This window comes from Cyanistes caeruleus, unplaced genomic scaffold (assembly GCF_971803275.1).
Source record: "Cyanistes caeruleus unplaced genomic scaffold, bCyaCae1.hap1.1 HAP1_SCAFFOLD_87, whole genome shotgun sequence".
Lineage (NCBI taxonomy): Eukaryota > Metazoa > Chordata > Aves > Passeriformes > Paridae > Cyanistes > Cyanistes caeruleus.
The window spans coordinates 1,419,293-1,443,073 of NW_028255892.1; the positions used below are offsets into that span (position 1 = coordinate 1,419,293).

Sequence of the window (23,781 nt, forward strand, 5' to 3'; positions counted from 1 at the left end):
TCCTCTCTATCTTTTTTATCTCCTCTTTATCTCCTTTAATCCCGTCAGCACCAGTAGGATGGGGATGGAGTCTTGGGGTGGGTGTGGGATGAACTGAGGATCCAGCAGAGAAGGGCAAGGCAGAGGGGAGAGGACTCAGCCAACCCTTCTCCTGCTCTCTCCTCCCCCAGGCTCCAGCTAAAGCAAGTCAGACTGGAAAGGATCCCACAAATGCTGTGTTCTCCTCCCTCTGAGCTTGGCTGGGGATCCTCAGCTTCAGCCTGGTGCAGTGGCTGAGATTCGCTAATTTGAGATTTTTGGCTAATGCACTAAATTGAAGAGGTTTATTATTACTTAATCACCTTTCATCTTTGCCAAGTTCTGCTGCACTGTGTCTGCTCTTCACCCAATACACTGCTAGCTCACCTACACACATGTGCTTCTTAGGATAATATTTAGATTCATAGCTTACTCTATAAAATCACACAATTACAGTTGAAATCTCTCCACCATCTCACTCAATGCAGTTTTTTATTTACTTATGGCATATTCTTACTTGCAGCTATAGGAACATAAGCTTATGAATTCTCGACTCAGCGTCTGTGAACCTTTAGCATTGCATGAACCCAAGCTCCTTCCAAGGCTGTCAATCAAACCCTTCAGTATCTGTGGAAGTTTCTGTCTTTCCATTTCCCACAGCCCACCAAAGGATTTGTGACACTTTGTGACAGAGGAGAAGCTCCCAGGCAATTTTGTGTTTGCTGTAGGGAAGGTTGGGTTGCTCTGCATCAATTCCCAGAGCAGCGCAGAGCATTGGCTTTGTGATGTCAGGGCATGGATGCCACCTTGTCGTGGTGACATCCCAAGGTTGCCTTGGTGCACGGAAGGCCTCAGGGTCAGAGCAGCTCTTGGGCTTGCTCAGTGCAGGAGCATCCTCCTGCTTGAGGCGTTTGTCAGTGGGCAGCTGCACACTGACAGGAGCCTTGTTTGTTTTTGTGGTGGAGCAGAGTGTGCAAACTGGCACAGCAGTGCTACAGTGATGGAGCAGCTCGCTGTTGCCGTTTGCGCCATTTATGGCATTGGCTATGCCGGCTATTATCTGACCAACCTGGCACGTAAGTAGAGGTTTTCCCTGGCTGGAACCTGAGCTGGCTTTTGTAGGTCTCCCTGCTCTTTCTTAGTGACCGGGTTGCTATTGAAACACAAAGACCATGAGGATGCCCCTGGTTTGGTCAAGCTCCTGTCAACACCTTCAGCAAAACACGGGGTGTCTGTAGCCAGGGGGCTGCGGGCAGCATTTGCAGGGCTTCTGTTCCCTCCACGGGAGAGCCTGTGGCAGCAGAGTCTGGCATTTCCTCACTTTGCTGGCTCAATCTCTTGGGGTGACTTTACTTTTAAGATAGCTCTGAGAGCTCGGGAAGTTGAAACTGCTGGAGGCTGATGGGAGTTTTTTCTCCTGACTAATTCCTGGCCATGGGTGAGAATTGGCAGCGGTTTTAACTATTGAGAAGTGAGATCAACCTGTGAACACCACCTGAAGATGTGAGGCCAGGAATTTCTTGCTCTTTTTGGTTTCTGGCTTCTGACGAGGTCACAGGGCTCTGTCTCGGCCTCCTCCCCCCCTCCAGGCCGGACAAGGCTGCAGAGGGCGGGGTGGGGGGAGAAACGGAGCCGGCCGGCCTGACTTGGTTTGCAGTTTCTGCCACTGAACTGAAACCTGACACCATCAACATCTGCAGCTTTAGCAAGATTTTAACTCTTTTACTGCCTGCATGAGACTTGCAGATTAATCCTTTTGTCCCAGAGAGAGAGAGAGAGGGAGTGATCAACCATCAACCCATCAAAGAGAGTGAAGAAACAAATTAAATTGAGAGGGGGAAGAGAAATAAGGAGATGCTTTAATAAGCTGAAATATTTTTCTGTTAAAGCTGGAGATGGACAGTAATATTCTGAAAAAACCGCCTTTAATTCATGACAGAGTATATTGGGAGGAATGGAGTGTTTCCAAGTGTGGATTTTGAGCAAATGATGAAGTAGTTGTGACACTGTGAGATGCTGGAACAGAGGGGGAGAAGTAAGAGTTGAAGATTTGTGGCTTTTAAGAAGTAAAAAGAGAAAACTTCTGTTTCCAGGAGGGCTCACAAAAACAGATAGAGAACTTTTGCCTTTGAATAACTCATTCATAAAAATGACATCCCTAGACTCATGACCCATAACACACCTCAGAGTGATGGCAAATGGGAGGAGACAACTGATGGCAGATTTCAGGGCAGCTGGCATCAGAGAAATAGAAAGCTATGAAGAAAAATAGTTTTCATGTGAAAAACTCCATAGATAGCAGAAGAAGACTTCTATTTCTCTACAAAGACTGATGAAAAGACTCCAGCAGGAATTGGGACTGTTGTAAACACCAAAGATCCAAAGTTTTTTGTCTCCATGTTGTCATGTAAACAAGGGAATGGTTGGGTAGTGGGGGAGAAAAGGGTTGTTCTGGAAGTTTCATTCTGGTTTCTTATTCTTGTAGTTTTTGTAAATAAACTTTCTTTATTCCATTTAAGTTTTAAGCTTGTTTTGCTCTTGTTCTAATCTATATCTCACAGCAAGAAATAAGTAAGTTTTCTAGTGATTTTTTAGTTGCTGCTTTAAACCACACCAGTCAAGCAGGACACCTTTGAAAATGCAGACTGGGAGATCTTCTCAGATGCTGCTCTAAATAGGCCACGGTTCTCTCCAGTTTTCTCAAAGAATTTGGTTCATTTTCCTTGCCCACTGCAGGTCATCTGACCCGTGTGTTCAGAGGTACCGATCCTGAGGTGAGTCAGAAAGGAACATTTGATGTTCCTGGTGTTTCAGAATTGTGCAGGGAACTGTGAGCTTGGCCTGTGGCAGTAGAGTGCAGAGGGCCAGCTGGGTGGGCTGAAAGAAGATCCATTTCCATGTTTACAACAGCAATAGCAAAGGCATTGTTGGCTATTTCCTAATTTTCCATTGCAGAGCTTTAAAAGAACTCAAAGCTCAGCTTTGCAGAGAGAACGTTGCTTGCTGATAGTAGCCAGGGTGAACTCTCTAATTCAGAACTATTTGCAGTCTGGCTGAATTAACCCATTTTAATTTAGTTGGAGAGACTTAGAATCCCATTGCTATCAAAGCTGATGATTTGTGCTTGGTAGAGCTGGTTGTAGAAATAGAGCTGAAGAGAAATAAGGTTCTAAATGATAGGGAGCTGCCTGTCCCTAACTCCACCATCTGTCCACAGAGCCCAGAAGCAAGAGCAGACTCTGCTGGGGCTCCCTCTGCTCCTGGAGAAGAGGCCAAAGAGGAGCAAAATGAGCAAAAGGAGCACGAGCCTCCAGCTGTGGTCACAGCCCAGCCTGACCATGCCCAGACAGTAAGTGCCAGTGCTGGGTGCTGCTGTCTTTAGTGCAAGGCAGAGCTGCAAGTTTCTGAGCAGCCAGCACTTGCTGTTGCTGGCTGAGGATGCTGAGTGCTGGAGTCCTGCCAGCACCCAGCCATTCCCCCATCCCGTGGCAGCTGGAAATTGGGCTTTGAGCCGTCGTGCTGAGGCCCCAAAGCGCTGCTGCCTGCGGGTGAGCAGCTGGCTGCTTGGCTCAGGGAAGCTCTGTCTCTTGGCTTCTGCCAAGCCATGGCCAAGGGCTCACACGGCATTTCTGGGGCTCACAGGGCTTGCTTTGTTTGCTGTCCCTTTTTGGAAACCTCTGGATGACCTGGAGAAGTGTTCTGCAGTTTTCTGGAGTAATTCTTCACTTCTGCAGAGTCTTTTAGGCCACCTGTCTTTTGGCTTTTGATAAGCTGCAAGGAGATGATTGTGTTGTCCATGAAACTGTGGCCGGCCATTCTTGTCCTGTGTGGCCAAAGAAACAAACTGTGTAGTTCTGAACCCTTCTTCTGAGGCAAAATCCACAAGTGGCAAGTTTCTCTTGATACGTTTTGTGGTGAAGTCTGCAGCTTTGGAAACTGCATTGGAGCCTAGTGTGGGGGCAAAGCTGCAAGTCCTTGAGTGCTGTCTTGTGTTGCTAAGAACCCCTTTAGAGATGGTTGTTTTTTCTCCTCAGAGCTGTTTTCCTCCTCCTGCCTCTTCTGTCCTGACACTCCCTGTTTAACCTATAAATTTCTGCCTGTCCTAGTGAGGTGGGACTATTCCATGTTTTAGGTGGTTTTTGCTGACTTTGGTCATACATGCATTACATGACCCATGGCTTCCTTCATTGGCATCCCTAGGGGTGTGTCAATTAATTTGTTGGTGGGGCCTTTTGAGGATCTCTGTCAGTGCCACTCAGAATTCTCAGCTGACAAAAGAGGGAGGAGAAACACCTTGGTCCTCTTCCATATCCTGAGGTGGCCATAGAGGCTCTCTGACCTGCAGCAGAGGATCCAATTGCACACATCCTTGTCTCCTGAATGAGCAGGATTTCTAACAAGAGTGTAGATGTCAGAAGGGCAGGAGTGGCAGGGCAGGCCTGAAAAGAACATGAACTCCAGCAGTGTCTCTCCCAAGGGCTGAGCTCACCCAGGAAGCCCCTGCAGAGCTAGGATGGAGCTGTGGGACAGGGCTGGCTGTCAGTCACTAGGGAGAGACAAGCAGGACACAGCAGAAGGGGAGGGAGGCCCTTGAGAAATGCCCCACATTTCCTGTCAGCTGCCCAAGAGTCTGTTGGAGATTCAGTGCCAGATGGGCCCTGATTGCACTGCCAGGGTCACTTTGGAATCTGTGCTTCCCCACGGGCAGAGAACAAGGCAGGAGAGCAGCAGCACTGAGCTTTGGGAACGTGGGAGCCCATCAGTCTTTGAGTCTTGGCCCACAAATGTTGGATGAGAAGCTGAAGCCCATCTTCTCTTGCTTTCTCTGCAGGTCCATCCAGAGAAAGAGCAGGAGCAGATTGTTTTATCAGGACGGCCGTGCCAGCCTGAGGGAGAGCTGTTCCCAGCCCAAGAGCAGGAAGAGCAGCTGGGGCAGCAGGTGGAAGAGCCACTGGAGAATGGCCAGGTAAGCCTGACCCAGCAGGGGACAGAGTGAAGGGCAGGAAGAGGGGCATAAAACGCAGCTCTTGGGACTGAGCAGGCCACGAGTGCCAGAGGCCCTGAAAGCAAAGAGCCTCTGCAGAGATCAGCAGCGGGACAGGAGGTTACAGTGGAAGCAGAGGTGGGTAGGGAAGCAGAAAGCAGTGACTGAATGAGTGTGATTTTGAGGCTGAAACTGAGGAAGAAGCTGAGCCTGATGGCAGCTCCCAGGCACTTGCTCTCCATTTGTGTGTACAGAACATCGAGGCAGAGCCCCAGGCAGAGCTGCCCGAAGCTCCGAGGGCCATCATGGCAGTGAAGAGGAGGCCTGAGGAAGACAGAAGCATCAAAGAGGAGATGAATCTCCCCTGGCAGAGAGGAAATCAACAGAACCAGGTGAGTGAAAGTGTGGCCGACACTCCACTCATGGAAATTCCTCTCTGTCATTCTTCACAGGCCTCTAATGAGGAGCTTCTGGCAGAGCTGCAGGAAACTGAGGCTAGGATCAGGGCAAGGGAGGAGAGGCTGGAGGAAGAAAGAAGAATAATCGAAGAGAAATTCCATCTCCTCGCTCAGCAGCAAGAGGCTCTAGAAAATCGAGTGAGTGAAAGAGCGATAGGCACAGCAGTCACTGCAGTCTGGTGCTTTCTGCCCTTCTTGCCTTTCCTCTGCAGAGCAGCAGGGGGCTGGGCTGATGCCTCTCAGTGCCATCCTGCTGTAGTGTCTATCCCAGCTGCTTGGAAGGACATTTCCTGCTGTGCTCAATCTCAGCTGCTGCCCTGGACAGTGGCACCAGTCATTTGCCCCTTTTGCCAGCACTCATCTCAAGGGATTCCTGCTGGCCTGCTCCTGCTCTCCTTGTTTCTTCAGGGCTTTTTGCAAGTGAACACAGTCTCCCAGACAGATTTGGAATACAAGCTGCAAGCTGTCTGTATGCCTTGGTGAATCTGCTGCTGTGCTGCTCTTTCCCTTTGCTCACAGTCAATGAGCCTTGGCACACAGGGACAAGCTGTGGTCTCTGACTGCTTTGTTCTCTTTGACTTGAGGTGGACGTGTTGATATCTCACCTGGCAGCCTGCGAAGGCTTCCAGCAAATGCCGGCTGATGAAGAGCCCCAAGGTCGGCGGGAGGCACAGGTACTGTCCCAAGCACAAGTGCTGCAGGCTGAGCACATTCTGAAGATGGTGCAGGAAAAGAGGACTGAGGGGGAGGAGCTCCAACATTAGAACAAGGAGCTGCAAATGTGTCTGCAGCCCTTGGAGGGGGAAAGGGATCCTTGGGAGGAAGTGCAATGGTCGTTGTTGCAGTCATCCTTCAGAAAATCCAGGAAAATGGAATATGAAACTGGCCATCAACTTCATTAAAACCAACCTTGGGTTTTGACCATTTGGTTCCAGAAGCGGGCATCCAAAAAATCCAGTTGATGAGCTTTGCATGTGGCTAACAGCAACTTCCTAAGGGCTTGCATTTGAAAAGGGAACTCGGGGTAATCTCTGCCAGCCAGCTTTCTGACACAAACTCCTTTCTTCTCGCAGATCTACACAGGCTCTTCCATTCAATCTGCTGTAGCAGCAGCAGCAGCAGCAGCATCTAAAGGAGCCTTTGTTGCCCAAGCTGAGCAGTGGAGCCGGGGCAGTTTGTCCATTTCCAGCAGTGACACATCTGCTGCTCAGCTCCAGGAGAGCCAGGGAGACTTCGTGGAGCAACTGAGTACGTCTGGTGTATTTCTTGTCTGAGGGACAGTGTATTGTGTGCATGTGCCAGCAGAGCTGTAGCAAATGATCCTCCTCACTTTGGTGTCCCAGAGACATTTAGGACTCCCCACAGGAACTGCTGTGCTCTGAGGCAGCGAGAGAGCGCTCTGGCTGTTCCTGCTGCCTCTGAGGGCAGCTTGGACTGGCTCGGCTTTGCCTGGCATTCCCTTGCCACTAAAGGCAGAAGCAGGAAATGTTCTCGGATCAGCAGAAGGCTGTGGCCCAGCAAATGATCTATGCAAGTTCTGTGTGCTAGTGGCCAAACTGAACAGAATATTTGATTCCTAGATTCTCCTTAGACTCCAGACTTCCCACCGCTTGTCAGAACCAAAAGACTTCAGAGATATTGATTGGTTTTGTGGTTTTGTCTTTTTGTTGTGGTTCCGTTTTTAGTTTTCAGTTTTTATCCTTTTTGGTTTCAGATTTGGTGTTTTTTGGTAGAGTTTGTTTTTTCTCCATCCTGAAAGAGCTGTTCTGCCCCATGTGTCTTACTGCTGTCATTTTTAGGACTGTATTTATTGCCTCTACTACATCTACAAGGTTTTTGTGAGAATGCTGTATTTTTGTCAGTGAGGACTCGTTTGAAAGAACATCAGGTGACAGCAGAAACAGAGAGCAAGAGATGTTTTCATTGGGCCCACAATGAAGAAACAGATATTTGTATAACAATCTGTCATTAATATCCTAGTTTTATTCTTATAAAGATGTGTCCAAGAGACACATCCACATGGTGTGATCAGATAAAACAGCACTGCAGGCATTTCTCAGGAGTGAGCCTGCAGCCCCTGTGCTGTGTATTCCTCAGATCCATGGCACTTTTTCATCCCTGATTCCCAGCCATTCCCATGACTCTTAGAATCCTACCTATTGGCCCAAGCCCTGCTCAGATCAGTCTCTGGAAAAACACATCAAGCCCTTTGTGATTCTGCAGCACAACCCATTTAATCTGCTTCTTGCCCATAACAGCTGCCAGTGCTGTGCTCTCAGAAAAGACCTGGTGGGGCTGAGAAAAGATCCCAGCTGATTTGGTGTCTACCTTCACCTGCTGGGACACAAAAGGGCCTTGATCTGCACCTGGCTGTGTCTGATCTCCAAGGCAATGCTGGTGTGTCCTGAACGGGGGCCACAGCTTGTCAGGGGCTCAGGCTGGCTGTGTCTTCTTGCCATTGCTTGTCAGTGCTCATGCTTGGCCTTTGCCAGCCTTGTGCTGTGCCCTGCTGTGCTCTCTGCGCTTCATTTCCTTCCAAGGACTGGACAAAATCAGTCTCTCTGCTGGCCATTTGTACTGCACAACTGCCTGTCTTGTTGCTGCTGTGCTTGCTGCCCAGCTGACCACAGAGGGTTCAGAGCCCCAGACAGCGGGGCTGCCTTTGGCATCTCCTGCAAGTTGGGATCTCTGCCTGAAAGTCAGCATCTTGCATTTTGTTTCCCTCAGGGAGAATGGTGAACAAGGAAAATCCCATCACAAAATACATTGAACTGGAAAGTCTTGGCAGCGGGTGAGTCCAACCACAGTCACTTCTACACAGCCACGGGCCAGGTGTTTCACTGGGGGAATATCCATCAAGTGGGAAGTCAGACAAGTTGTCCACATGTTTAGACAGCGGGCTTAGTCTGCCCCATCTCTCAGTACTGACCAGAATTTGTCAAGTGTGCTCAGAAGGCATTGTCAAAGACATCTCCATGCTGCCAAGGTCTTGCCTGCAGCAAGGAACAGAACCTGGGAAATCTGCTTGTCTCTCAAGTGTGGGACAGCTCAGGATTCATTTTCTTCGCATTTTTGGATGTCTCCAAATCATCTGGCCACACTAATGAAAGGAGAAGAATCTTGCTTGCCTGAAAGCACAACCTACCCCCAATGAGAGCTGTCAGATAACAGTTCTCAGGAACATTTCTCTCCAAGAGTTTGCTAAAGGAAGTACTCCATGCTCAGGATTAGAATTGCACAGTTTAGAAGCTGATAGCCGAGATGAAGGAATAAGCTGCCTTTTGGAGCTGAGGCAGTAAAGCCCAAGGCTTCAGGAACAGGCCCAGTGCCCAGGCACTTGAGGGGAAAATGCATCATCTGCCTTCTGGCAGACCCCTCCTGCAACCTGCAGCTTTTAGGCATTTACAGCAGAGCTCTCCTGTCTGGACTGGCTTCCACTGCAAGATCTAAATGGCTTCTCCTTCCTTTGCTGCTGTTTTGTTTCCAGGGGTTTTGGAGAGGTTTCCAGAGCACTTGACATTGCAACAGGAGGAGAGGTAAATGTCAACAGCCCCTGCAGCCTCTGCTGCTCTCCAGGCCTTTCCCCACTGCTGACAGCTGTGGCTGGAGCTTTGAGGAGAGCTGTGCTGAAAAGGCACAAGAAGCACAGACTGGAGCCAGCCTGCAAATTGCACTTGGAACAGGCTTTGTGGACAAGGCAAATCGCCAGTGGCCACATGTCCTGTAACTGACCCCCAAGGGCGCAGAGAAATGGGCTGTTGGAATGTCACTCCCTAATTACTCCAGTGATGAGGTCTAATCACAAGGCACTTTGGCACAGCTTGGCTGTGCCATTCCAAAATCACTTGCTCCATGTGTGTTGTGGTCTCATGCTACCAATTTTCTCAAATTACTCCTTTTCAATGTCATTTGAGGTGGCCATCAAGAAAATAAATGTGCAAGGAGTGAGTAGGAAGATACTAACCATGAATGAAATCAGGATCATGGAGAGCAATAGGAGTCCCAGGATCGTGAATTACTTAGCCAGGTGAGTGGTCACGGTCCTATCCCTTGAATGTTTCTTTACATACTACAAGCATGAGAGCTTAAAAACCCACTTTGGTCAGTGGCAGGAAATAGAGCTGTTAATGATTATTTCTCTACTTATCTCCAATGGATGGGAAGAGACTGCATTTTGTCTGCATGAATCCACCCTGGCAAATGCAGACTGAAAATTGTTCAAAACACTGCATCAGCCCTATCTTAAGAATTCAATACCTTCTAAGTTAATTTCCTCCACAGTTCTTTGGGCTTGAGTTTTTCAAGTTTCTTAAATGCTGATGAACCATCCAAGAGAGGATTGCCCTTGCATTGTTGCCCCTCTTTTCCATTGCTGTGCATGCCAGGAAGACTAGGTGCTTATTTCCAGAAATGCCATGCGTGACAGGTTTTTTATCTGGGCTCTTCCTAAACTGCCTTTCTCCTTGAGACAGCACAGACTGCAAACACTGCACAGCCTAGAGGCAATGTCTATTCCTTTTCTTCTGCCCTTGTCTCCAAGGCACCCAGAAACAAGACTCAAGCAAAAAACCAACCTAGCCGTGCATGTTCACCTGCATGGCCTTGTTTCCTTTTTTCAGCTACCTTGTGCATGAGGAACTCTGGCTGGTGATGGAGTACATGGACGGAGGCACTCTGAGAGATCTCATCGACGAGATTCAAATGTCTGAAGGAGAGATTGCAGCTGTCAGTCGGGAGGTCAGGGATCCCATCTGTGCTTCCAAGGCCTTGAGCTGCATTGTCTGGGAAACAGGGGCTCAGAACGGGAGGGATTTCATGGGCCAGGCTTGGTTTCTGTGTTGCTGCTAGGCTATGGGCAAGCAAGAGCATCTCAAGGGAACTGTCTGCCAGTGCCCCTACACTCACTGGACTCACTTCCTGTACTCTTGTCCCCTGCTCTTGTATTCTATCTCTGTCTCATGCACTGGCATTTGCAGTTCTCCACTGAGAAAGGTGCTGCTCTGCTCCTGTTGGAGCAGCAGGCTCTTGCTCTCAATGGCGCTGTGTTCTGCCATTCCTCCCCATTCCCCTGCAAAGGGAACCTTCCACAGCTGTTTCCTTGCTTGTGCGATGAACTCACAGCACTACTTTTTGCCCCCCTGGTTCTCTTTTCTCTCTCAGTGCCTGCAAGGACTGGATTTTCTTCACTCCAACCACGTGATCCATCGAGATGTCAAGAGCAACAACATCCTTCTCAGAACCGACGGCTCTGTCAAGCTGGGTCAGTGTATTCTTGCTCAGCTTCAGCCTTCCAGGAATGGGGGGTGTGGGGCTGCTTTCAGTGACTGCCAGCTCCCCAAAAATGCTGCTGCTGGCAGTGCAGGGGTCCCCCCTGCTGTGGGCTGAAGGCACAGTTGCAGGGTGCACACAGCTATGACAAGGAACCACAAGCAGCCAAGAGTGCTATTGCTCTGTGTGTGTCTGTGTGTGTTCCTGCCAGAGGGAGGGAGCTGCAATCTAAACCTTCAGGGGAACAAAAGGCACTGCTGGAGGAAGTGTAAGAAATGGGGGGATGTTTGAAGTAGCCAATTCATATTGCCTTGGCTAAAGCCCTAAGGAAAGAGAGCAGGGAGTGTTGTCCAGGAAATTCAACTGCACATTCTCAAACTTCCACTGGGGAATTCTCTGGCTTGGTTTCCTAATTGAGAGTATTAAAATTAAAAGAGTATTTTGCTTTCTCCTCAGCTGATTTTGGCCTTTCTGCTCAGCTCACCCCTGAGCAAAATCAGCGGTGCTCGGTGACCGGGACTCCTTGGTGGATGGCACCTGAAGTGGTGAAGCGTCAACCATATGGCCCCAAAGTGGACGTGTGGTCTTTTGGAATTGTGGCAATTGAAATGGCCGAACAAAAAACTCCTTATGACAGTTTCACTGCTCAATCGGTAAGGAGCAAATACTCTCTGATCCCGCTGTCTTTCTCACCTGTCCCGTGTTCTCTGCTCACTGCACAAAATCCCATGGCCATCTGCTGGAAGTACTTCCACCAAGGCCCCTTCTACAAATGGCCCTGCAGCACATCAGCATCTGCTGGAGCTTTGATTGCAGCAGGGGGGGAACTCAAGCCTTACCTCGCCCAAACCATCTCCATTCTCAGGCAGCATTTTGCTTTGCCTTAGAAGTCGTTCCAGCTCTTTTGGCTGTGTAGATGGCCCCAAGAATAGGAAACAAGCATCTCAGAGCTGGTGATATCTTTCCAGAAATGAAGCAAAGAAACTCAAAGCAAACCAAGTTTCTAAAACAGTGCTTTTGAGAGAAGAAGTGCAGCCCCATTCTTCTCACAGGGAAACTTGCCTGAAACCTGGAGATGAGGCTGTAAAGCCAGAGTCTCTTCTGCTTCTTGTGCAGTGCTGCTGAGACACTCAGTGACCACCTTCTTTCCTAACCCAAGCCACTTTCTCCATATCACCAAGCTGGAGCCTGGTGACGGGGAGAGCCTGCCAAAACCTCCTGTTTGTTTCCTGGCACTTTCTGGGATGGGCACAGCGTTAATGCATTGACTTGAGAATCCAACGAGCACAGGGTTACCACAGGGATGACACTTCTGATTTCACCGTGAATATTTTCCTTTTGCCACATAAGGGAACCTGAAATTTTCAGAGTACTGAGAGACAGAGCTGCAGGTGGTTCCTGTGTGCCCAAACAGGCATTTTCAACCCACTACAATTGTGGAGGCATCTTAATGTGTCTGTGTTGAAAATGAGATTCCAAAGATTTGTTTCCTTCCCTGAGGAACACCTGCTGCATTTCCTTTCTTTTCTTCCAATTACCATCATTTTCAAGAACAAGACAAAAAGCCTGAAGAGTTTTGTTTCATGGCGGCTGTGCTTAAGGGACCAACAAGCACTGCAGAGATTCTTTTCACATAAGAATCCTTGGAAATAGTAGAGTTAGTGAGAATAGCATAATCCCTCTTCCAAAAAGGCTGCCAAGCTGCTGGGAATCCTTTGAGAAGGAAACATGTATTTGCTGATGTAGTTGCCACTAACTAGAGCAGGCAATGAAATCAGCTGCCAAGGCAAGATCTGCTGGATGTTGGCAAAGCTGTGGCTTTGGGGCTTGGGTTTTTTCATGATACAGGAAAGTCGTCATCCAAATGCTACAGGAAAGTCATGTCTGCCTCTCTGCCAGGGCAAAAACTGCCACTGCAGAGTGGAGCTGAAACAATGGGCTCTGGGAGAGCAGTTCCAGATGGGAAAGAAGCAGGTGGAGCCTTGTGTTTCCTTTTTCCCCAGGCTAAATTCCACATAGCCACAGAAGGGAGCCCACAGCTGCGGCAGCCCGAGCAATTCTCGCCTTTGCTGCGTGACTTCCTGAGCTGCTGCCTGCAGAAAGGCGAGGCGCAGCGCTGGTCTGCCAAGGAGCTGCTGCAGGTAAAATGCCAAAAGGGCTGCAGGTGAAACAGTGTCCCAGGGATGGGCTCCTCCTCCACTGAAATCCAAGGCATCAGATGAGCCCCCATCCTCCTCCCTTCCAACCTTGGTGCTGTTCAGCTGACAGTGGGGAGCAATCCTAGACTGGGCTGGGCTGGCAGGGAGTGCTGGGTTTTAGCGCTGGCTAAAATCACCAGGGCACTTACTCATTTCTTGCTGGGAGCTATGGATTAGGAGAAGGGCAAAACAGGCTTCAAACTTCAAAGGAATAACAAATTTTATTATCAGGCCCACAAGAATAAGAAAGGTCTCATCTGTGCAGTGAAAGGGTTCAATCTCACCCAGGTCATGGCAGTCACGGTGTTGGATTTCAGGCTGTGCTGGGCCCCTCTCTCTGCCCGGGAGCCGCTGGGAGGGGAGGCTCGGCCTGGAGCCGTCGCTGCACGCCGGGGAGAGGGTTTAGTGTGGGCAAGATGTCAGCAGCCGTGGCCTGGCCCAGCCTGGGGCCGGGGTCCCGCAGCCTCCATCCCCCACCCGGGAGCCGCTGGGCTCTGGCCCGGCCTCCCCCAGGAGCACAGGCCGTGGGCGAGCAGGGCCGGCCTCACCAGAGCTCCGTTACCTTCGGGCTCCGGAAGCAAAGAGGGCCAGTGCCCGGGCTGGTGGTTTTCAAAATGTGCATCATCACTGAGGCACATCTCATTTCTAAATGGTGCAAAATGTTGTCAGTTCTCAGAACTAGCCAGCCATTGGCCTGTCTCAGGCACAGGGGAAGCTCCCAGCAGCTTCTCTCAAAGAAATCACTTCCGTGCGGGGTTTCTTACTTCTTTCCCTAAATGTCAATTCATCTCAAACTAACACACAAGGACATGGAAAGGTCATCTAGTCTGTGTCCTGCAATGAGCAGGGACATCTTTCAAGAGATCAGGATACTCACACCTCAGATATTTCCAGGGGTGGGCCACCTACCAGCTCTTGGGGCAACCTGTGCCACTCTTGCCCCATGCTCCTGACCTACTCTGACTCAATCCCCTTTCCATTTAAAAAGTATTCCCCTGCCTTTGAAGCTCTTAGCTTGGAAAATCATGCTTTCTTGTTGTTTTCTTTTCCTTCCTGCAGCATCAATTTATAACATCGGCCATGCCTGGGTCCAGCCTGGCACCTCTCATAGTTGCTGTGAAGAAGTGGAAGGAGGAGGCAGGAATGCAACAATTAATTTAGAACTGTCTTCTCCATGACCAACATAGAGTAGGATTATAGAGTAGGGTTGTAGAATAGGATTATAGAGTAGGATTATAGAGTAGGATGGTAGTGTAGGTTTGTAGTGTAGGATTGTAGTGTAGGATTGTAGAGTAGGATTTTAAATAAAATTTCTAAAATCTCAACTCCTTTGGAACATTTCTCTCCTTCTGACCCTGTGAGAAAGCTCAACATTTCCTCCTGAATTGTCAGTTTTTTCTTAGAGGTGGAAAGTGACATTGATGGCTTCTTTGGTACAGTTTGTAAGGGGGGAAGGCTCCTCTTCATTCATCCTCTCCAGACCACACTGCCTTTGGAATATGGCCACCTGGCCAAGTTTTGCCCAGCTCTGGCATTTCTATTTGAGGCAGAAACAGCAATGGCATTTGCAGGAAAAACCAAAGGAGGAGCGGTGCAACGCAAACATCCCGTGCAGATGCAGGCTGTGCAGATGTGACTCGAGAGTATTTGGGTTCCTGCCACTTGGATTTGTATCCCTAAGAGAAATCTCTTTGGCTGGAGGAGAGTCTGGCTGAAGAGAGAAAGCAGAAAGAGCAGTGAGGGTGCTGTGCAAGGTCTCCTGTGGTGCAGAGCTGTCAGCGCCTGTGAGGTGAGAGCGGGCCCGGCCTTGGCCAGGCTGGAGCCCCAGCAGAGCCCTGGCAGAGCCCGGAGAAGCCTGAGCCTCGGCACAGGCAGGCTGGAAGGAGGCCCTTGGAGCTGCAAGAGGCAGCAGCCTGGCCCTGGCTGCCTCTTGCTGGCACCAGGCAAATCCTCCGCTCTCAGAGCCAAGCTGGCAGCTGGCTGCTCCTGAGGGGAAGCGGCGCCGTGCTGGGTACAGCACACACTGGTGCCATGGGCTGTCTGGAGTCTGCACAGGAGGAGAGAAAGGCAAAGAGCAGCCCAGGGCTGCTGCCCTGCCTGACCATTGCTGCTCTTCTGCCGCCTGCCCTGGAACTCCTGGCAATGGTCAGCAGTGTGTGCAGCACTCTGGGCACAGGGGGAGGGAGCCGGGCTGCTCCGCAGGCTCCAGCACAGGGCAGTGTCCTTCAGGCATGGCATTTCTGCCAGGGGAACCGAGGCCAGCGTGAGGCACTGACAGCAAGTCAGGGCACATCTGCACGAGCCAGTGCCTCACACAGCTCTGGGACCAAGCGCCTGCAATCCTGGAGCTCTGCACTGAGCCACAGCAAAGGTGTGAAATGCAGAGGGTTTTGCAGAAATATTCAGGGGCACCAGGCCAGCCTGCTTGGTGCTCTCTGGGGCACAGCAAGCACTGTGCAATGCAGCTCGGAGCTGCTGGCAGAGAGGGACTATGGGCATGTGCCTGAGGCTTGTTCTTGAGTAGTGATTTGAGAGGGAGCAGAAGGGTCTCAGTAGGCAATTTGTGTTTTCTTCATGAATTGCTGAATGAAAGACACAATGTGGCCTCACGCAGCAAGAGAACTTGCAGAACTTACTGACTATAAGTTTGTGTTGAATTCCCAGAAAAGGGAAGTGTTGAAGTGTAACAAAAAGGCCTTTTGAATTCAGCTAGCCCCTGAGCCTTCATCCAAAACAACCACCAGGAGGCTGACAACTACTTCATGCAGAGCCCTGCTGCAAGGGCTTCCACAATCATGGAATTAGAAAATATGAAGCTTAGGAAAGTAGAATGTGCCCATTAAATTTAAAAAGTTTAAAAGCTTGTCCTGTGCAAAGAATGGACAAGTGAGTTTGTGGTGGAGCTTCCCCCTCACTCCTGGTGTTGAATAAACAAATCCCTGCTCTACAGGCCCTACACTATGGAGTACTGTTTTCTTGACTACTATTTGTGCATCATAATCATGCTATGCTTTTCATTGTCTTCTTCGAACCTTCCAGGCATAAAGTGAGTAAGACAGTGAGTTGTGTATTGATAGGGCCGAAGAAACATTTCCAAATGCCATCCCGTGAAAGGAAAGGACGCGAAACAGCCCTGGGGAAGAGCGTCCCTCGCACAGCCCTCAGAGCTGCCACAATGCACAAGATGGCGGCCGAGGCTGAGGCTGTGCCACCGTGCACAAGATGCCGGCCGGGGCTGAGGCTGTGCCACCGTGCACAAGATGCCGGCCGGGGCTGAGGCTGTGCCATCGTGCACAAGATGCCGGCCGGGGCTGAGGCTGTGCCTCTCAGAGCGCTCTGCAGCCTCTGCCAGCCCAGCCCCAGCCCCGGAGCAGCGCAGGGCGGGCAGAGCCCCCTTCCAGCCGTCTGCTTCAATGGACATTGACAGACACCCGGGCCACGCACACAGGCTGACACCTTTGCTCTGTGCACACAAACACGTACCACACACTTGGGAACCTCGGCTGGCACCATTTTCAGGTGAAAACACAGAGAAACTCCAGGGTTTGAAGGTTTTCAAATAGAATATTTCATTTGCCAATAAAAGGACCAAAAGCAGAAAGGGGCATCCCAGCCTGTTTCTTCCATGCAGGAATAGTGTCACAGTGACTGTGAGCTGATGAAGACGGAGATGGGATTTAATCCAAAGCAGATTGTGCAGTGGGTGCTCACCTGTGATATGTATCCCTCACAGTACCTATTTATTTGGAACACTAGGAAGATTATGAGGCTGGGCAAGATATTAACCCTTTCAATACAGACATGAAACCTACAAACCTTGTTCATCTCTCCAGGGACAGAAAAGGACAGAGTAATAACACACAAAAAAACAACATAAAAACATCAAAGTCAGTAAAAAAAAGAAGTCAAACATTAGATAGAAAAGTAATGAAAAAATGGTAATTGAAACAAAAATATTCTTATAGTAAAGCCATAGAAATAAACAATGATATACAAAATAACTCCTTTAATTAATGAAAAAAGTATAAAAAAATATTCAAACTGTAAATCTAAACAAAAGCATCCATTAAAGAAACCAAACACATGTTAAAGTAACTGTTATCCCATAAAAGTTTGAACAGAAAAACAAATAAAAACAATAAAATGCCCTTTGCCCCCAGGGAGAGAAGAAAACTTCTGTTTCCAACGATGATCACAAAAACAAATGAAGAGAACCTTTGCCTTCAAGCAACTCATCCTTAAAATAAAACCCCATGAATTCATAATCCATTGACACACCTCTAGGAGGGCTGTAAAAATCAGGAAAATGTCACGACAGAAAAATTTCTTCCCAGGCGGCTGCTATTTGTAAAAATGAAAAAGCACAAAAAAATCCATTCCTTGTAAAAAAGCCTCCATGACATAACAGGAAAAAACTTCTCTCCCTACAAAAACTAATACAAAACTATTGTGTCATTAATACTGTGTTAACATCCCAAGTTCTATCTCTACAGTGTCGGGTAAAAAAAAAAAGGAGAGGAAAGGCGTTCTGAAAGTTTTATTAGAGTTTCTCATTCTTGTAGTCCTGTTAATAAAGTTCCTTTATTCCTTCTAAGTTTTAAGCCTATTTTGCCCTTCTCCTAATCCATATCTCACAGTGAGAAATGAGTAAGTGCCCTGGAGATTTCAGCCAGCGCTAAACCCACCACATTATTTAGTGCATTAGCCAAAAATCTCAAATTAGCGAATCTCAGCCACTGCACCAGGCTGAAGCTGAGGATCCCCAGCCAAGCTCAGAGGGAGGAGAACACAGCATTTGTGGGATCCTTTCCAGTCTGACTTGCTTTAGCTGGAGCCTGGGGGAGGAGAGAGCAGGAGAAGGGTTGGCTGAGTCCTCTCCCCTCTGCCTTGCCCTTCTCTGCTGGATCCTCAGTTCATCCCACACCCACCCCAAGACTCCAGCCCCATCCTACTGGTGCTGATGGGATTAAAGGAGATAAAGAGGAGATAAAAAGGTAGAGAGGAGAGAAAAAGAGAAGTTTAAATGCAGTTTAAATATGAAAGAAATGCACATGTTAGTGCCTGCTGAGAGTTGAAAGGGAGCTGAAGGGTTTGGGAAGGGCCAGGAGCCCGTGAAGGGCTCAGGAGCTGCTGCTGCCGGGAGGGAGGAAATGCACCAATGGCTCCCAGCAGAGTCTGTGCTTTGAGGCTCTTTCCCAAACAGCTGCAGGAGGGAAAGCAGCTGAGTTTGGAGGAAGAGTTTTCTGCTGAGGTTTCCTGTTTGGAGCTGTCACAAGCTTGAGCTGCTCAAGGGAAACGCGGCTCTGCTTCCAGCAGGGCCCAACTGCCCGGGAGCACAACTTGGTTCCCTGGCCCTGAGCCAACGGGCAGCAGCAGCTTCTGTTCCCTCCTGGCTCTTGTGTCATTTCCAGCAGCACAAGACACACCAAGAAAAGCTCCTCCAGAACATGCCATGAGAAACACAACCTGATTTCATTGCATGAAGGAGCTCTGACTGTCCCACGGGCTCAGGTTTGTTTGTCAGTGAACAGAGCAGGGAAAAGCACAGCCACATTCCCTGCACAGGGAATTCACAGGAGGAAAGTGCAGCGCTGGAGGATGTGCTTGGATACAACGTTCCCACGACAGTTTTGGGGATAAAATCGTCAGCAGAGAGAAAAGAAAAAGTCCTACCAAGGGTGGGCTGGGGAGGGCTGGTGCTTCCCGGGAGGCTCCCGAAGCTCAAGAGGACAAAGCCCAGACCTTGTCCAAGCTGGGAGCTGGGTCTGAGCCAGAAACCAGGGGGTGGCAGAGACATTGCTGCTGAAGGGCTTCAGATTGCCAAAGCTAAAGTGTCCAGCATCAAGGAACAACTTGAGGTTATGGAAGTCCCTGTGCCCACGTTCCATCCCCTCATTTCAAACTGAAAGCAGAGTTCCCCTTGTGATTCTGCTTTTTAATAATCAATGTCAAACTTCACAAAATTCCCTTAAAGACCCCATGAAGGTTCACACTGTGAGAGCTCACTCGCGGCAGCCCCAACTCCTGCCCTGGTTCAGTCCCTGTCAAGCCCACTGTGCTTTCCAGCTGCTTTGCTCCAGCTCCTCCCAAATCACCACGAATTCCACTGAACTGAAACAAATCCAAATCCTCGTGGGTCGGGACAAGGGCAGGGAGAGGTCACTCAGGGATCACCATCAGGGCCACAACAGCCCGACATGGGGAAATGAACTGAACTTAGGACTGAGCAAATCAGACCAGGAGAATGAGGATTAAAATCAATCTTGAGAAACACCTCCTCCCGCTCCTGAACTTTTCTGTCCGGGCCGCTGCTCGCGGGGCACAGAGAGGGGCCCGGCCGTGTCTCTCCAAACCTTCCTGGGAATCACCCCAGTGCCCTCAGCCCTCCATCTGCCCATCCCCGGGGCCTCCCAGTGGCCCCTGTGGCTTTCCCTGTTCATCCCAGCCTCTCCCAGTCCATTCGAATCATCCCAAATGCCCTCCCGGTCCCTCTCACTCCGCCCCGGATCTGCCGCCCCTCAGCCAATCAGCGCGCGTCTCTCTGATGACTCATCAGTTGCCGGGCAGATCCACAGACCCGAGAGCCCCGCGCTGGACTCGGCCGCCCAGTGCCGCGCACTTCATTCCCAGTCCCGCCCAGTGCCACCACAGTCCCGCCCAGTGCCACCACAGTCCCGCCCAGTGCCACCACAGTCCTGGCCAGTGCCACCACAGTCCCTCCCAGTGCCACCACAGTCCCGCCCAGCGCCACCACAGTCCCGCCCTGAGGCCCCAGAGTCCCTCACACTCCTTTTTAGCCACTCCCAGTCTATTCCTAGTTCATTCTCACTTCACTCCAGATCTCTACACCCTCATCCAGTGTCCCAGTATCCGCTCTGATTTTTTTCAGTGCCACCCCAGTTCCTCCCTGTCCATTCCCAGTCCCTCTCAATGCCACACAACTCGTCTCCCATCTCTCCCAGTGCCCATCCCAGCGTGTCCATCTCGCTGGTGCCCTCCAGCTCCCAGCCCGGCCCCGGCCGCCTGCTCTGCTCCCTGATGGATTTCTCCCCTGCCCACATCCAGCTGAGCTGCTCCCAGGGCCAGCAGCAGCTCTCGGGCCACGTGCTGGCCACTGCCGTGCTCCCCAGCGGGGACTGGAGCCAGCAGCTCCTGGTGCTGCTGGAAACCGCCCCCGGCAATGCGGGCTCAGCTCCAGCTGCCAGGTGCAGCACGGCAGCCTGGAGCACCCCCTGAGCCGGCACTGGGGCATGGCCCGGCCCCCACAGCGCCGGGGGCAGCGGGGGAGGCACTGGGGGGGCCCAGAGGGCGATTGGGGTGTGCTGGGAGGAACTGGGAGGGAGTTTGAGACGGACTGGTTTAAACTGGGGAAGGGATTGAGGTGCTTAGGATGGCTGGGAAGGGGTTTGAAGGATGTTGGGGAGGGTGGGATGGGGTTCTGGGGGTGCTGGTGGACCCTGGGAGGGAGTTTGGGGGTGCTGGGTGTCACTGGGAGGGATTTGAGTGAGCCTGGAGGAGCTGGAAGGAGATTGGGGATTGGAAAGCAGGGATTGGGATGAGGTTGGTTGTGCTGGAAGAGACTGGGAGGAGTCTTGATGAGTCCTGGTGGGGCTGGGAAGGGACTGGGAGAGGGTCTGGGGGTCCTGGGGAAGTGGGGAGAAATTGGGAGGGGGCTGAGGGATCCTGAGAGGAACAGGAGGGGCTCTGCTGGGTCCTGGGGAGGCTGGGAAGAGACTGGCAGTGATTTAGCAAAATAGAGATATTGATCCAGTATCAACATCAATCTGTTAAAAGACAAAAAACCTCTCCAACAGTTTAAAGTTACAAAGTGGATGTTTAATCACAGCACTGGGCGAGTGCGGGAGTCACCCCTTAATACGCACTGCAAGTTGACAAAAGATTCCAGTGTCTATTTATTTACAAAAGTCTTGAATATCCAAAATACTAATACATATTAATACCAATACATATGCATAATGCTAACATTTCCCATTCCCCACTTTGTATTAAAATATACAGTAATGAGTTTAAAAAGTCATTCTGCCTGCGTGATGGGCGCCCTAATTTGAGGAGGAGGTCGTTTTGGCAAGGAGGAATCATCAAGTGATGAAGGAAAACCGCTCTTCCTCACTCTCACCTTTCTACCTTTACAATGATTAACATTACAAATGACATTTGGTACAACTCCAGTTTCCTCTCTTGTGACTTTGAAATGGGTTTCCAGATGTAAGGTCTGTGATCTTCCTGAACCCATTTATCAGTTTCTCTTTTTTCATTATAAGCACAGAAAAACAAACACACAATGAAAAGGAATTTTTTACCTAAGTCCGAGATTCATTATCTCAAATCCTGCTTCTCACTTAATCATTAACTCTAACTACTTCCAGCAAGGCCTGTCTCTAGCTGAGATCTCCAAATTTTCTAAAATACCTAATTTTTTGAAATTAATTAGTCCAAAGGAGGTTTCAGAGGGTCCTGGGTGGGCTGTGGGAGACTGGGAGGGTCCTTGGAGGGGCTTGGGGTGTCTGTAAGAGGTTTTGGGGGTCCTGAACCCTGCAGACACCCACGGATGCTGTGAAATGCTGCCTGCATCAAGATGCTGACAGGGATTGGAGTCTCCGTGTTGGGTTTCGTCTTCCTGGCACTGGGGCTCGGCTTCTGCCTGCGCAGGAAGGTGAGGGGGGAACCCGGGGGTCATGTCCTCCCTCCCCATAGAGCGAGTGTGCTCCTCTTGGGCCCCTCAAGCCTGGTATCACCTTCTTTTCTCTGCCCACAGAGCTCCTGAGGCAGCAGGAAAAGGTTCTCTAGGATTAAAAGTCAACAAATCCACTCTCTCCAAGGAATTCCCATTGTTGGTCTGTGTCCCAATGGATGTTCCTGCACCTGTGTTCATCCAGGTGCCCACAGGGAGCCAGGAAGATGTGCAGCCTCCCAGCCAGGTGTCTTCCCAACACGCATCACCAGGACCACGGATCACCAGGGCTCTGCCCAACGGGGGTCACTGGGGATCATCCAACGCCCATCCTCCCATGGGGGATGGAGCTGGAGCAGCGCACGAAGCTCTTCCCGCACTCGGGGCACTCGCAGGGCTTCCCTTACTGGTGCCTCCGTTGGTGTTGGGTCAAGTTAGATCTCTGTGAGAAGCTCTTCCCACACTGGGGACACTCGTAGGGCCTCTCCCCACTGTGGATGCGCCGGTGGAGAGCGAGGTGGGAGTTGCGGTTGAAGCCCTTCCCGCAGTCGGGGCAGCGGAAGGGCCTCTCGTCTGTGTGAATCCGCTCATGTAGGAGGACATCAGAGCTGCGCTGAAACCTCTTCCCACACTGGGGACACTCGTACGGCCTCTCCCCAGTGTGGATGAGCTGGTGTTTTCTCAGGTAGGAGCTCCACCCAAAGCTCTTCCCACATTCCAAGCAGGTGTAGGGCCGTTCCCCTGTGTGGATCACCTGGTGTATCATCAGGTTAGAGATATCTCTGAAGCTCTTCCCACATTTTCCACACTCATACGGCTTTTCCCCAGTGTGGATCACCTGGTGCCGGATCAGGTGGCAGCTCTGGCTGAAGCTCTTCCCACATTCCCCACACTCATAGGGCTTTTCCCCAGTGTGGATCACCTGGTGCCGGATCAGCTGGGAGCTCTTTCTGAACCCCTTCCCGCATTCCAAGCACTTGTGGGGCTTCTCCCCCAGCTCTGAGCTCCGGCTGGATCTCTGGCCGTGTTCCTGGCACTGGGGGGATCTTTCCTCCTTGCAGCTCCCTGGGCTGGGTTTGCAGCCCTTCCTTGTGTGGCACCTCCAGGACTTTTCCTCCTCCTCTTCCATTTAGACACGGTATGAAAATTCCTGATGAGGAGGAAAAAAAGAGAGGAGAGAGCCTTGGACTGGGGGTTCCTCCATGCCCAAGTTCATCTCAGAAAGTCATTTGGCATCTTATGTCTGTAACAAACCAAAACACCAAGATTCAGCCCAGACATCCTCCAAACATCAAAACTAGATCAAAAAGATCAAAAACTAATCAAACACCAAATTCAGGCAAAACCCCCTCCAGTATAGAAAGATTCAGCCCCTGCAAAAAGACAAAGCACCAACATTTAGCCCAATAAAGCTCAGAAACAACAGGATTCAGCCCAGTGAAAATCGTGGATCCCCCTCTCCAGTCACCTGCTGACTGTGGGCAGGGAAACACTCCTGGGACTGCACATACAGGGAGGGAGGAACCTTGTGCTGCTTCCTGTTCCTGCTCCTCCTCCTCCTCCTCCTGTGGCCCAACTCTTGCTCACACCTCTTCCTCCTTCTTCTGTAAAACCCAAGATAGATATTTTGACCATTTTGTTCCTCAACCCTGCTTCTCCCTCCCTTCTCCTCCTGCCCCCAGGCCCAGCACCCACTGCCGCCTCCCTCTTCCCCCCCAGTCCCACAGCATCCCACCGCAGGGGCACGGATGCAGCTGGGCCAGCTCGGCCTGGGGCAGCGCTGGGCTCTCGGCCGCTTCCGCCCGCACTCGCTCCCCACTGCAGCCGCTCCCGCCACCACAGCGCGGGGGGGCCCGGCCTTGGCGCTCCCCCCTCCCACCTCCCCAAATTCCCCTCCAGGGGGGCGCCAAGGCCCGGGGGGGAGGGGCGCAGCTGGGATCCAGGTAGGACCATTGAGGGGACAATATGGAATGCTAGAAGGGCATCCTGGACAAAGGGATGATGACCCCAAAATATCTCTCAAGGGTCCCTTGGGAGCATGTGGAGGTCGTTTGCACATTCTCCCAGAGCTAACTAGGGACGTGGACACCCAGGGGGGCAAGAAGGGAAGTCCAGAAGGGATTTAGACAACAGGGGATGGATGGTGTTGGTGTGCTGGGAAGG

General features: G+C 50.7%; 3 protein-coding genes across 7 annotated transcripts in view; 2 read left to right on the plus strand and 1 right to left on the minus strand.

Annotated features, from left to right (window-relative positions):
• Positions 1 to 23,781, plus strand: part of LOC147646696 (uncharacterized) — a 399,719-nt gene that overhangs the window by 129,228 nt on the left and 246,710 nt on the right. The window lies entirely within an intron of this gene.
• On the plus strand, positions 501 to 14,251 carry LOC147646700 (serine/threonine-protein kinase PAK 3-like). Its single transcript, XM_086873100.1, has 15 exons — positions 501 to 1,094; positions 2,755 to 2,792; positions 3,236 to 3,367; positions 4,850 to 4,984; positions 5,257 to 5,598; positions 6,045 to 6,134; positions 6,534 to 6,708; positions 8,188 to 8,251; positions 8,948 to 8,996; positions 9,375 to 9,487; positions 10,080 to 10,197; positions 10,621 to 10,720; positions 11,185 to 11,381; positions 12,732 to 12,869; positions 13,986 to 14,251. The coding sequence occupies exons 1-15, from the start codon at positions 818 to 820 to the stop codon at positions 14,085 to 14,087; spliced, it is 2,070 nt and encodes a 689-aa protein (XP_086729226.1). The 5' UTR covers positions 501 to 817; the 3' UTR covers positions 14,088 to 14,251.
• The window catches only part of LOC147646701 (uncharacterized), a 188,001-nt gene continuing 184,960 nt past the window's right edge, over positions 20,741 to 23,781 (minus strand). For 2 of the 5 annotated variants that reach the window (XM_086873132.1, XM_086873133.1), the window contains exon 2: positions 20,741 to 23,222. In XM_086873132.1, coding sequence (XP_086729258.1) covers positions 22,022 to 22,747 — 726 coding nt within the window. In that variant the 5' untranslated portion in view covers positions 22,748 to 23,222 and the 3' untranslated portion in view covers positions 20,741 to 22,021. The remainder of the gene's footprint in view (positions 23,223 to 23,781) is intronic. The other 3 variants (XM_086873135.1, XM_086873134.1, XM_086873136.1) reach the window with 3 other exon arrangements.

Coding starts and splice junctions, on each gene's coding strand:
- LOC147646700 (XM_086873100.1), top strand. CDS start 818: ATGCCACCTTGTCGTGGTGACATCCCAAGGTTGCCTTGGTGCACGGAA. Junction 11,382..12,731: donor ACAGTTTCACTGCTCAATCG/GTAAGGAGCAAA, acceptor CTTTTTCCCCAG/GCTAAATTCCACATAGCCAC. Junction 12,870..13,985: donor CTGCCAAGGAGCTGCTGCAG/GTAAAATGCCAA, acceptor TCCTTCCTGCAG/CATCAATTTATAACATCGGC.